Genomic DNA, 13,109 nt, shown 5'->3' on the forward strand with positions numbered 1-13,109 from the left:
GAAGGAGCACAAAATGACATAGGTTGGTTTGAAATAAGAAGGAATAGATTACATTTTGAATAAGTGAAGATAACGAATAGGTTTTTTTTCCCTGACAGATTGAATATGACATATAAGAGAGAGACATTTAAAAATGAAAGCTATTTTCTTTTGGCTTGAACAACTGGAATGAATACCATCCACTTTGGAAGCAGTGGGTGGGAGGAGCTCAGGTTTTCACAGCTCATGTTTGAGGCAGTTAGCGAGCCAACAGACTCTTCTTCCAGTTATCGTAGGCATCTCTTACCTACATATTTAGAAATATTCCCTACTCTACAAGGCATACGCTTTCCATACTTTATGTTTCCCAGGTTTCCCATCTATCTGACGATTTCCGGGAGAAATCAGACTGCAGAGCAAGGCACTAACTTTCACTTTGTATTTTCTCATAGCAGCCCGATTGCACTGTGTGGATGCTGAAAGCCAGTCATGGCAAGGTTGTTGACCTGAGTCATTAGCACAGGAACACCAAGTTGGCTTTTAGGTAATATCCTCATCGTGGAGCATCTTTTTCTGCCTTTGGGTCAAAGCCTTGCTTCCTGTTGCGGAATAGGCTAGAAAGTGGGTATTTTCTAGCACCGCTTTACAGCAATAAAGTCTGAATGATGCCGTTGTATGCCAGTGCCAAAAGCTGCCATCATCAGCTTCTGAAAAGAGGCCTTGGCCAGAACATTTTCAAGGGTAGTTTATAAACAGATCTCATTAACCTCATTTGGAGCACAGTTAAAACAATTCCTTTCTATGCTTAGCAGAGCTTACCTTTAAAAAAAAAAAATAGTTATAATCACAACTATAATTTCCCAAGATTAGGAATTTTGTTTTGTGGATATGTAAATTATCATCTTCTACCAATAACTCTCACGGTGTTCTCATTTCCTTACGGGTAGTAACGGATATTACTAACTCATTAGGACTTGGAGCTACACTTATGCCTCCTCCATGGGGACACTGGAGCATTTGAGCCCCAGTGAACCAATCTGGTGGGAGACATAGGTGTATTAGGATAGAAGTGCATCGGAAGCAGTGGCTTGATAACATGTGCTAAGGTGTGCTGTGGAAGAAGGGTGTATAATATGGGCTCTGTGCGTGAGAAAATGTGATAGGAGAATCCAAGAGAGTTCGGAGCATGAACAGGCAAGTTCCAGAAGGTAAAAGGGAAGATGAGAGCCCAGCTCATGGAAACATCCCTAGAACCTCATGTGACAATGGTGTGGTGGGAGGAGAGGGTGCCTAACTGTTGGAAAAGGAAGAAGTAAGGCTAGGGGGAGAGCATTCGTAATCAGTAAACACTGTGAGCTGTAGCATGCGTCAGCTTTCCCTATCATGCTTTATAATATTCACTGGGAAGTTGTTAACTGGTGAATGGAGATCAGATTTTAATTTAAAAAAAGTTCTCTTTGGTGAAATTACAGGGAAAGGATCAATATGATTAAAACAAGACTGTGTTCTTATCAATGTTTTCCTTCATGTATCCTTTTTTCCCCGTGTTTACACATTTTTATAGGAATAAAATACTCATTTCTCCCCCAAACTTGTGCTCTGCTAAGGACAAGGAAACAGCTACTCAGTGGAGAATAATTGAGAAGTATCAAGGCTGTTTCTCATGGCTTCATATGCATCAGCGGACAGTCAGGACCATTCGGACTCAACAAGACAAGGGGACGTGTGTGCAGGGAAAAAAGAACGATTTCTAGTTTAGGCATGTTTATTTTGATCTCCAAACTTAGCTGTGCATTTGGAGCTTGAAAAGGTGGAAAATACCCATCAATTTAAATCCCATATCCACGATTGCCTGAGAAAACAGGAAGAAACATTTCGGGAGGCAAGATGGGCTGAAATTTGTTCATAGAACTGTATCAAGCAAGGCGATGTGGGAAAGGTGTTTTGCATTGAACCGTTTAACGTCATTAATACCCTGGAAAGTTGGAATTATTTTCTCATTTTGTAGCTGAAGTTAGGTTAATTATTCTACCTGAAATTGCCTATGACTGGAGGGCTTTTGCATTGGAATTCTGACCTTGTAGTTACAGTCAGCTCTTGCTATTTCCATTGTAATGCATCTGATTTTCTGACTTGGAAATGCGCCACCTGCCTACTATTTATTTATTTATTTATTTATTTATTTATTTATTAGCTTACTGTAGGTTCACTGGGCCCAGAGATGTGTATGTATTACCTATTTTTCCAATCTTTCCCAAGGTCAAGTATGAATATGCTATGAACATAAAGCACAGAGTGGACTGCATTAGTGAGGCAAATATCAGGGCTAATATTTCAAAGCAGAGGCCAAGGGATTTTGTTTAGCTTTGCCAGTTTGGACTTGAATGCTTCCAGATGCAAGGCGATAGTTTGTAGTGTGCCTGGGCCTTGCCACGCCCTATTACTAACATCTGTCCTATTCAAGCCTCCTGCTTAGAATAAACATAGGTTATTTGTAGTCTTGGCTTTAACTTACCACCTTTAGAGCAGGTGTTTCAAGCCTGTTGAAACTAAAAAGCCAACCAAAGTTTCTCCTGGAAAAGCAACCATTAGGCAAGCATTACTAAGAGATTATATTTAGAATGTTTCTTTGTTCAAGTTGAGTGTAGCTATTTTCACTCTTTCTCTCATGTATCTATGACATTTTTTTTTTTTGGACCACACACTTCAGTTTCAAGCAATAGATTTGGCCTCAGTGAAATGGGGAGAAGTGGGAGCCTGTGAGTTTCATGGACAGTTGCGCTCTTGCCTCAGGCAGGCTCTAATTCAGGAATTAGGGCATCTTCTGGTCATAGTGACACAAAGCTTCCAAATAATTAGTTCTCTGGGTCCTTCCTCATCTCCTATGAAATCCGTGCACCACAGAAGATGAGGTGCTTTTTTTTTTTTTTTTTTTTTTTTTTTTTGAGACAGGGTTTCTCTGTGTAGCCTTGGCTGTTCTGGACTCGCTTTGTAGAGCAGGATGGCCTCGAACTCACAGCGATCCACCTGCCTCTGCCTCCCGAGTGCTGGGATTAAAGATGTGCACCACCACGCCCGGCCTTAGAGGGTGAGTTTTAGAAGGAAGTTTGTCATAGATTTGTGGGTCAGAGCCTAGGGGACAGAAAGAAGGCAACGTGTGGGAACAGCATGAGGGACACAGAGTGCCATCTCTTGGGAGCTTTGCAGCAGGATCTGGGGTGAGGCATGAGGAGGTGCTCACTCTAGTCTGCCCACCCACGAGGCTCAGGTACTTGCCTTAGTGTTTTCCACATCCTCAGGTATGGCTTCCGGGCAGATGTACTATACTCCCTTAGGAGAAGAGAAAACAACAAACTGGAAACCAGAACTCCCTCTTGGCATCCCTGAGCCCCTGCAAGGACACGACTGCCAATAGGAGCACTGGACATTTCTAAAAGTGTTGCTTTCACCTCCCTGTCCTAAAACATTCTGTCCAGTTCCATCTCCTATTTTCACCCTCAGGCTTTCTCATCAATCTTATTCTCCAGCTCAGTTAAGGAAATGCATTTGTAACCTGAGTCATTCTAGGCATGACAATTATTTTCCTTTGTCTGTTTTCTGTTGAGTTACCACAGAAGGATAGGACATAAAGAAAGTCTTTTTGTTTCTTGACAAGTCTTTGAGACCAGATGCTAAAAGCTACTGACAACAGATAGAAATAATGTTGAGGAAATTGTATATGGAGACATGGTCCAGTCTTGAATCCCATCCACAGCCTGGCCCGTGAATGAGAAAGCAATTCAATGTTTGGGTAAAGGAAGCTCCCTGGGAACTCAAGCAGGTTGATGGTCTGAGAACAATTGCTGCTGGGTGTAGTGGCACATGCCTTTAATTCCAGCACTCAGGAGGCAGAGGCAGGGGATCACTGTGAGTTTAAGCCAGCCTAGTCTACAAAGTGAGTCCAAGACAGCCAAGGCTACACAGAGAAACCCTGTCTCAGGAAAACCAACCAACAACCAACCAACAAACAAAACCCCCCCAAAATGAACAATTGCTATCATTGGTTTTGCTCTATATGTGCCTTTGTACAATTATCCTTTTCTTTTCTTTCCTTTTTTTATAAATAGGCATTAAAAACAGTTCTGATATCTCCCCATAGGATTCCTTCAGAAGGAATCTCTGGAAATATGTTGAACAGAATTGACTACTATATAGCCATAAGGGATGGTTAACCTGCCTGGAAACAGGAGGCACGAGAGTATTGAGTCTGAGAATAGGCTGTGATATCCTGTCTCAGGACACAGACAAACCAGTTCTGCTGTATTTGAAGTTGTTAGTATTCACCCTGTTGTCTTTCTGCTATCCAAGGTGCATTAAGAGCCCCTTATACATACTTTAGAGATTTATTTAATACTACTACCCAACAGCTTTCCATTTGCCTATTTGAATATGATCACTTTTATTCTCCCCTTTACGAAGTCTGACCTATTAATATAATATAGAATAGACTGGCAGAAGAAGGCTCTCTCTGCTGCTTATTTATGTATATGAGTGCTTTTATTTTCATGTATATCTGTACTCCAGAGAGGGCATCAGATCCCATTATAGATATTGTGAACTACTATGTAGCTGCTGGGATTTGAATTTAGGACCTCTGGAGGAGAAGCCAGAGCCCTTAACAGGCTGAGCCATCTCTCTAACCTGCTCTCTCTGCTGCTTAATGATGTCTTGAGTATAAAAACCCGGAAACCCGGTTTTTCTCAAAATCTTCTTTTCTTTGCCATCTGTTCTTTTTCAATATCTTCTGTCCCTCAGGTCAGTCATGGTCGAGTATGCCCATCTCCTGATTTATGTTGGAGAAAAAAATTTAAATCAGCACGCATTTACACCCTTTTGTCTTCCAATAGAACATGAAGCTGCCCAGTGACCAATGAAGTAGTCAGCATGTGGTGTCTTGGCAGAGGGAAGACCGGGAAGAGAAGCCAACCGCACACAGAATCCAAATAGCAAAGAGTACACAGGCTTTCTAGCTATGTGGCTTCCTAATCTCAAGAAAACAAACACTGCTCTTTCTTAGCTCCCTTCTCCCCTCCCCATTACCAGAGTGGCTTTATCAGCTTCCAAAGCTTCATTGGAACGCCAGGAAGAGAAATGTGAGAATTTGCATGTCGTTCTACTTTGCCCAGCAGAAGATCTGCTGAGGTACTCTTTAGGGACACAGCTTAGCAGGGAGTTTTCTGCAAGCTTCTGAAGTGCAGCATTGTGTGAGGGCACGCAGAGTCATCCCCTGTGAAGATCTTTTTGCTTTGGCCTTTCTGATGGTCAGCACAAAGGAACTTTCTCTTTCTGTGTTTATTTTCAAGCAGTCAGGTTTTTTTTCTTTTCCTTTTAATAATACAATCCCTCTAACTAGGCAGAAAGTGGACTGCTTATCCACTTTTCTTATCATCCCCCTAACATGGAAAAAATGTAGTCAGCAGGCCAGGTCCATAGGTAATTTGCACCAGTGTTATTTGCTAAGAGAAAGCAGTTTTAGCTTTACTGACATGTTTGGTCCTTCAACTTTACAATTTTATTACACTTATGTATTTGTTGTGTGGGATTAGTATGCACGCTTCTCTCTCTCTCTCTCTCTCTCTCTCTCTCTCTCTCTCTCTCTCTCTCTCTCTCTCTCTCTCTCTCTCTGTGCGTGTGTAGATCATAGGGCAATTTGTGGGAATCTGTTCTTTCTCTCTACCTTGCGGGTTCTAGAAATAAAATTCAGGTCATTAGTCTTAATGGCAAGGGCCTTTGCCCACTGACCCATCTTGCTAGCCCTTATATAAACTTATAATTACTAAGTTACAGCATACATTCAGAAAAACATACAGCTCAAAAGAATGTATTTCAGTGAAAATTTCCCGCAGACACCTGTGTATTTAGCACCTAGAAAAAGAAACAATTAGCAGAGCTAGATTTCTTCTCTGATCACTCCTTAAGAACAATCACCATTCTGATTTCTGCTCTAAATTCATGTCTGAGTCAAAACTGTATATAGATAGAATCAAACAACACATACTCCTGTGTGGGTTTTTTTCACTCTCTTGAATGTAACACATTCTGTTGATTCTCATTGCTTTGTTTCCAGTTTAGAACAGTTGGAACAGGATGTTGTTGACATCTTTGTATCTTTTGATGAACATATGAGCACATTTCCATATGTGTACATCATCCTTTTTCTTACAAATGCATTCTTTTCATCACAATTCCATCTTGGTGAATTCATTTCTGTGTCTACAGCCAACCATGGACGCCATTTTCTAGACACTGCTAAATATTGTCTACTCTCTAAATCTTAGTGTTTTGACCTTATAAGTATTGCATGGTTCCTTCCTGCTTTAGCCTGGTAGTCCTGTCCAGAGTTAGACACTCATTGTTTTCTCATCTGCAGCTGATGTATTGCCTGGACTCCCTAGTTGCAATGTCATCCTCTTTAATCTGTTCAAGTGGCTATTGTCAAAGACCTCTTCAAAACACCCAAGTGATCTTGTTGCTTTCAGAATTCTTGGACATAACATGTGACGTGTCTCCCAGCTGCATTTGTTACTCAGGTTTTCTCTGTAATGTCACCCACAGTAACCTGCAGGCTCCTCCTCTTTCTGTGCTTGAGGCTGCTGCACACATTATTTTTTATTTGTTTGTTTGTTTTTTTGCTTGTTGTTTTTTTTTTTTTTTGCACTGTTCACAGAACAGCTTCTTCTTACTGTTTAAGAGTCATTTTGTTCTAAATTCCTATATTTGCAATAGCTCAAATGAACCTGGAGGACACTGTGCTAGGCAAGATCACAGAAAGAAAAGGGCAAATACACAATGACCTCATTTTTGTATGTATTCTAATAAGTATCTAAGTTCTAGAAGAGTGTTTCATTGTGGTTGCTAGGAGTAGGGCATGAAGAAAATGAGAATAAATTAATTAAAGGACACTAATTATAGTTTTAAGATGTATATGTTCTAGATATCTAATTATAGTATGGTAATGAAAGCTGATAACAATGTATTATTTAAAATTAACTGGAAGAATAGATCTTAAGCATTTCTTCAATATACACACACATAGTAATGAGGCATGATGAGAATGGTTTAATGAATTTAATTGCAGAAATCATTGCATGATGTGTGTATATATATATCATATTGTAGACCTTGAATATATGCTAATTTATTTATCAATTATGCCTCCAAAATTTGCCTCAAATATTTACTTTAACCCCTTTAAAACAAAGCTTTCCTTCTGTGCTGTAACTTTATTTTAGTTTGTATACAATTTTTAAAATTTACTTATTTTGTGTGTGTGTTTGCCCGCATGTATGTATATCTGCCCTGTGCGTGCAGTAATCACAGAAGCCAGAAGAGGGTATCAGATCCTTCTGGAACAGGAATTACAGATTGTGAGCCACCATGTTGGTGCTGGGAACTGAACACAGGTCCTCTGCAAGAGCAACAAGTGCCCCTAAGAGCTTAGCTCTTCTCTAGCTCCCAGTTTCTGTAAGATTCTTTTGCCTGTCTACACTTCGGTCTTTTTCTTCACATTCCCAGCACTTAACATCAACATAATGCTTGACTTGCAATACAGGCTCAGCAACTGTTGGACTGATGGTTGAATTAACTAATAGTTTAGAGACCCTGCTTTTACGTTATGTGCTCTTTAAATCTCTGCATATATTTCATCTTCCTTGCCAGGATTATAATTCATATGTTGTTTTTTTCTACCCACTTGTGTAGATGTGTAAATTCTCTTTTCTCTTATAATCCCATCTGTGGGTTTCTTCATCAGATGGAAACATTTAATGTCTTCTTAGCTTGGAAAACTTGTGTGTGATTTTTATTTTGGCACATTAAATATATATATAAATTAAGTATGTGTCCGTCCTTTAGGAGTTGAATTCTGTGTACCTCTATCCAGGAACACCCTCAGATGACCTTGATATTGAACAATCTTTTGACCTGGTTTGGGATTAAGATGAGTAGACAATGTATAACTCATAGTATTATTGCTCAAAGTAACTACCAACATAGTAACATCTAATTTAGAACAATGAGTGCCATTTATCCCAAAGAATATTTGGCACATTAACTATATAATGTGCAGTGTCATTTGTGAGCAGTGGTCTTCTCAAATGCTTTCTGAAATCTCTACCCTGCTCCCTTTCTATACACTGTCTTAATGTATTAATTTTGCGATGCTTACAGATCTTGTTCTTCCTTGCAGGTTTCACTGGCTTGGTATTTGGGGTACTGGTACTCATTAAGGATTCTGTCATTGCCTTAGGTAGGGATGACAAAGCATATGTTCAAAAGGCAGAACTTTTGTACTTTATAAAAAAAATCCCAAAGTCCTTACAGCATTACAGGACTGATACTAAGATATACCTAACCACCACCAAAGCAAAGGAAATGAGATCTTAAGCTTTAACCTTCTTTTTAATAATTTATGTACACCATTTCTCACCTAAATACTGACAATGCCATTCTAAATAAAGAATTATGCACAGGCTGCTTTAGAGGGAATTACATACTATGTGTTCTGATTGCACTGTCTCACAGAGAGTCTTCCGCAGCTCTTTCTGAACATCAGTGCTTTTCAGAGTATCTCTCACAGGGGCTGTGCATCCTTTCTGTTCAGTATGTTCTTTAGGTGATTTACATTTTTATGTCATTTGCAATGTGATTTTACATGAGTATGCGCTGCTATAAGCCAGGCATATGAAAATCACCAACACCATCACAGGACAAAAACTGCATGCCATTTTTGATAAAAATTTAAGGGGTGATCCATTATTTTTCTATAATTATTTACTGCTTCCCATATGTATTCCAGTTGTTCCTTTTAAGATTGGATGAGATTGGCACACTCAGGATCGACATGGCTGCAGGCTGTTTCAGTTCTTGTGCTGTCTCGTGAGAAGGCTGGCAGAAGGATCATTATCTCCATCGTCACAAATGGAAAAACAGATACCAAAAGAATGGGCGACTTACCCGTCTATAGTCCTAATGTCAGGGCCACAACTAGGACCCAGACCAGCTATAGGGGGAAATCATAGGAGGCCAAGAAAATCACAAATTGTCTTTTCTTGGGTAATTAATAAGCATGAGCAGTGGGTTGAAGGTTGCTTTAACTGTCCTCCCTATAGTCTGTGAAGACATTAATCTCCAAAATCCTGCATGGAGTAGCAGACAGCTTTTGTTTTCAGAAGAGAAGGAACTAAAAATACAGTAACACAAGCCATATATTAATCCCAGCAACATTGTCCCAGGCAAGCCGGGTGTTGTGGGGAAAAAACCAACCTCAGTGTTTTTAACGAGTAGACCTAAGTTTAGATCTCTGTTCTTTCGCCAGTCTCTTTATCATCTTGTACTAAGTATCTACTTAGTTAACACAGGGCTAGTAATGACAAACTTCACCCAAAACTGTGATGCTCCATAAGAGGATAAATAGAAGTGCTTTATAGGCTGTGTGAGGTATAAATCCAGACTCTATTCTTGCATAACAAAGAAAATTTTTCCGGAACAGGAAAGAATGTAACATTGTTAGGGTGAAGGCTTACTACCAGGCTACAAAAGACAACATGTGTCCATTTTGTTCTGCTCCTTCCCTGAAGATGCTTAGTGTTTTGAAACTTAAGCTTTCTCATTTAAAAAATGAGATAATAAACACATTTATCACATTTTTATGATGTTTCTGTGAAAGATACGCATATAACATCAATGCCCCTTGACAGCTTTTTCTAAGGAATTTTTTGGAAGTAATAATATTTGTTTTAAAGAAAAAAAAAAAGCATGGCAAGCACGACAGTGTACAGAATTCCTTTCTCCTAGGTTTCCCAACATCTTAACATTTGTCCCAACACAGGGATGACATTGATGTGTCACCATTAACTACTACTAATGACCTTTATTTAGATTTACAAGGCTTGCACAAATACCTTTATTTTGTTCTAGGATCTATTCCAGAGAATGGCATTGTGTATAATTGTCATGTGTCCCCGTTCTGTTCTAGTCTATGACCATTTATCAATAAATTGCCCTGTTGAATAGTGCCCATGTGGGATGTGGAATGTCTCCCAAGCTGATCTTGCTTGTTTTGTTTCTCATTATTAGGTATGGCTTATGGTCTCTAGAGAGTACCCCAAGAGACACTTTTTGTGCCACAATGTACCCATGTCACAGCACTTGGTTAAAGCAGTGCTTGACAAATGTTTTTATTTCCCCCTACCCCCCACTTTGTCCTAAGCAGTTTTAGCCCGCCGTCATTATGTAAGAGCTTTCCCTTTTCTGTGATACTTTCCAATGAGAATTACTTCGAATTGTCGTATCCACAGAAACATCCTAGCCAACTGTTGACACAAACGCGCCTTCGTCCTCCAGCTGCTATTATGTTTTCCTTCTTCTCTCATTCATGCTTTCATCGCCTGAAACTGACTTGTCTCTATGTTTGTCTAGTTTATTATTTGTCTATAAGCTTCCTCCCCTATAACGTGAACTTCAAGAAATCAAGGCTATGGTGGGATTGCTTATATTTGTACTCCTGGATTCTAACACAAGGGCTAGTATATGCTTAGTGCTTAGCAATTATTTGTTGGATAAATGTCAAGAAAAGAAAAAAATGGGATTGATTTATTACCATTTATGAAATAGAAAAAGGTAGTTGAATGGTGAAAAGTTTAGTGTTTTTAATTCACTTGATTTGTTTTAATGGAAAGTTAAATGCAAATATTAGTATCTATGGAAAATAGGCTAACAGAATATTAGCAATTCAAGCTGCCTGATGATGCACTTAACAGTATGTCAGCATTTGTAGTGACTTATATGGGTGTGATGATTAGCTTTAATTGTCATCTTGACACAGTCTACCATTAGCTGGGAGAAGAGCATCAGTGACAGGTTGTCTAGGCTGGCTTGTGGGTGGGTCTGTGGGGGAGTGGTTTGATTATGCTAATTATGATGGAGAACCCCACCCACTGTGAGTGGCACCACTCTCTAGAGAGGAGTTCTAACTCTCAGAGAGTGGGGGAAAGGAGATCAATACTGGCATGCATGCATTAGGTCAGTGCTGACTGCCCTTGACTGTGGCTGTAATGTGAGCATCTGTTTCACATTTCTGTTGCCTTGACTTCCCTGCACTGATGGGCAGAAACCTGAAAATTTGAGCCCAATGGACTATTTTTCCCCTTTGCTTTTGTCAAGAATATTTTATTTCAGCAACAGGATTAGAAACTAAGATAATGCACATCGCTGACTGGGGATACCTCTCCACCATTGTGACCTTTACCTATGAACTCTACCCCCTATTTTCTGTTGTAGAACTTCAGAATCTGAAGGACTTTAGAGACTCCCAATGCCCTTGACTAGCTCCACCTGAGTGCTTACTGCCTACTGTCTTTTGATTTATGCTGTCCTACTTGCCTCAAGGGAGCATCTGGGTGGTATGTCTTTCTTCTATAACCAATCATAAGAATGTGTTTTTTTTTCCCCTCAGGACTTAAAATCTCCAAGCCAGAGGGATGAAATTGCAGGAGCCCGGGCCACCTTGAAGGAGAATTCCCCCCTCTTGCATTCGATTTGTTCAGCTTGTTTGGAACATTCTGATGTTGCTTCACTCAAAGCCAGTAAGGACACCGTCTGTGAAGAGATCCAGAATGCTCTTGATGTAATTTCAAATGCTTCCCAAGGCATCCAGAATGTGCCAGCGCCTTCTGAACCTCAGGCAGCAACCCTGGGAAGTGCTCTTGATGAGCTGGAGGTAAGGGGAGAGGGCCAAAATGCCACCGTGTCTCAGCACAAGTAAGCAGATGCAGACGTTCAGGTCACACATTGGAGTTCAGAGGATGTTTTGTTTTCATATTTAAATCAGTCTCAGTGACCTTCTTGGGTCTTCCAGTGAATTGATTAACAACAAGATTTTCTATCTGCACCTAGTATTCCTGTCCCAAAGAAGCCTTTAAGTTGGAATTGCGAAGATTTGAATTTTACAAAGATTGGCTTCTGAAGTGTAGGATTTTTATTTACTATACAATATTTATTATTGGCACTGTTCTATGTGCTTTGAAAATATGTCTGGTCACTGCCTTTATAAGGGTTTATATTTTAGCAAGAGCATGTAGGCCAAAAACAAAACAAAACAAAAAAACCAAAACCAAAACACACACACACACACACACACACACACACACTAATGATTATAAATAACCAAATAAAGTGGCATATTAGAAAGAGGTGAGGTATCCTTAAAGACCTGAGGCATTTAAGTCAGGATCACATGGAGATCTAGAACATAGGCTCAAAGTCACTTCCCTGTGTTTGTGACAGCACAGAAGCCAGGAACCTGGGTGGAGTCAGCAAGGGGGAAAGTTCACAGCCCAAGGAAAGAGCCAATGGGACCTGGCTATAGCAGGCTGTGCAGGCTCCTCCTCTGAACTTCTGGGACTCTCTGCAAAGCTGTGACACACTAAGACTTATGTCTTAACGGAATGGCGTTAGCGCTACATGAGCACAGACTGAATGCAGATCAGGTGAGAAGCTGGGAACCAGGTAGGAGGCTACGCTAGGAACCCGAGCTCATCTCATCCCTTTCACACATCACCCCACTCCATGGTCATGCCTACAGCAACAAGGCTCAATTTCTGTAAGTAGGAATCAGCTAATGATAGAATGGATGTGAGGAACACGAGCAAAGGGGAGGAGTCGTAGCTGGTTTTGCATGCCGAGTCCTCAGGCAACACAGAGTGGAGTTTACGATCTGAGATGCTATTAGGAATTAATGTCAGGGAGGTAGAGACAGGATGAAGTCTATCTGGGAGACAGACCACCAAAGCCTGGGCCAACCAACAGTTGGTACTTAGCGTTCGTTTTCAGAGTGTGCCCTACTAGGTTGAAATGCACAGCCCTTTCTGCATCTTTCAGTTCCTGAATGTAGGTCAGCTTCCTGGTGAAGACCATGAGCTCTGGTGTCAGGAGGATGGATCTGTGTAGCTGAGGATAGACTTGTCCACAACTGAATAGTAAGGTCTACTTGGAAGGGGGAGGTGGCTATCATCTTGAGTTGTGTAGATAGTTAGCTTTAAGTTTTTAACTGAGCAGATAGAAGAGGTTTTCTTTAGCCACAGGAGCGCTGT

General features: G+C 40.4%; 1 protein-coding gene across 1 annotated transcript in view; it reads left to right on the top strand.

Annotated features, from left to right (window-relative positions):
• Ctnna3 (catenin alpha 3) overlaps positions 1–13,109 on the top strand; it is a 1,456,883-nt gene that overhangs the window by 328,492 nt on the left and 1,115,282 nt on the right. The window contains exon 6 of the mRNA XM_051153175.1: positions 11,474–11,737. Within this exon, the coding sequence (XP_051009132.1) occupies positions 11,474–11,737 (264 nt within the window). The remainder of the gene's footprint in view (positions 1–11,473; positions 11,738–13,109) is intronic.

This window comes from Acomys russatus, chromosome 11, assembly GCF_903995435.1.
Source record: "Acomys russatus chromosome 11, mAcoRus1.1, whole genome shotgun sequence".
Classification (NCBI taxonomy): Eukaryota; Metazoa; Chordata; class Mammalia; order Rodentia; family Muridae; genus Acomys; species Acomys russatus.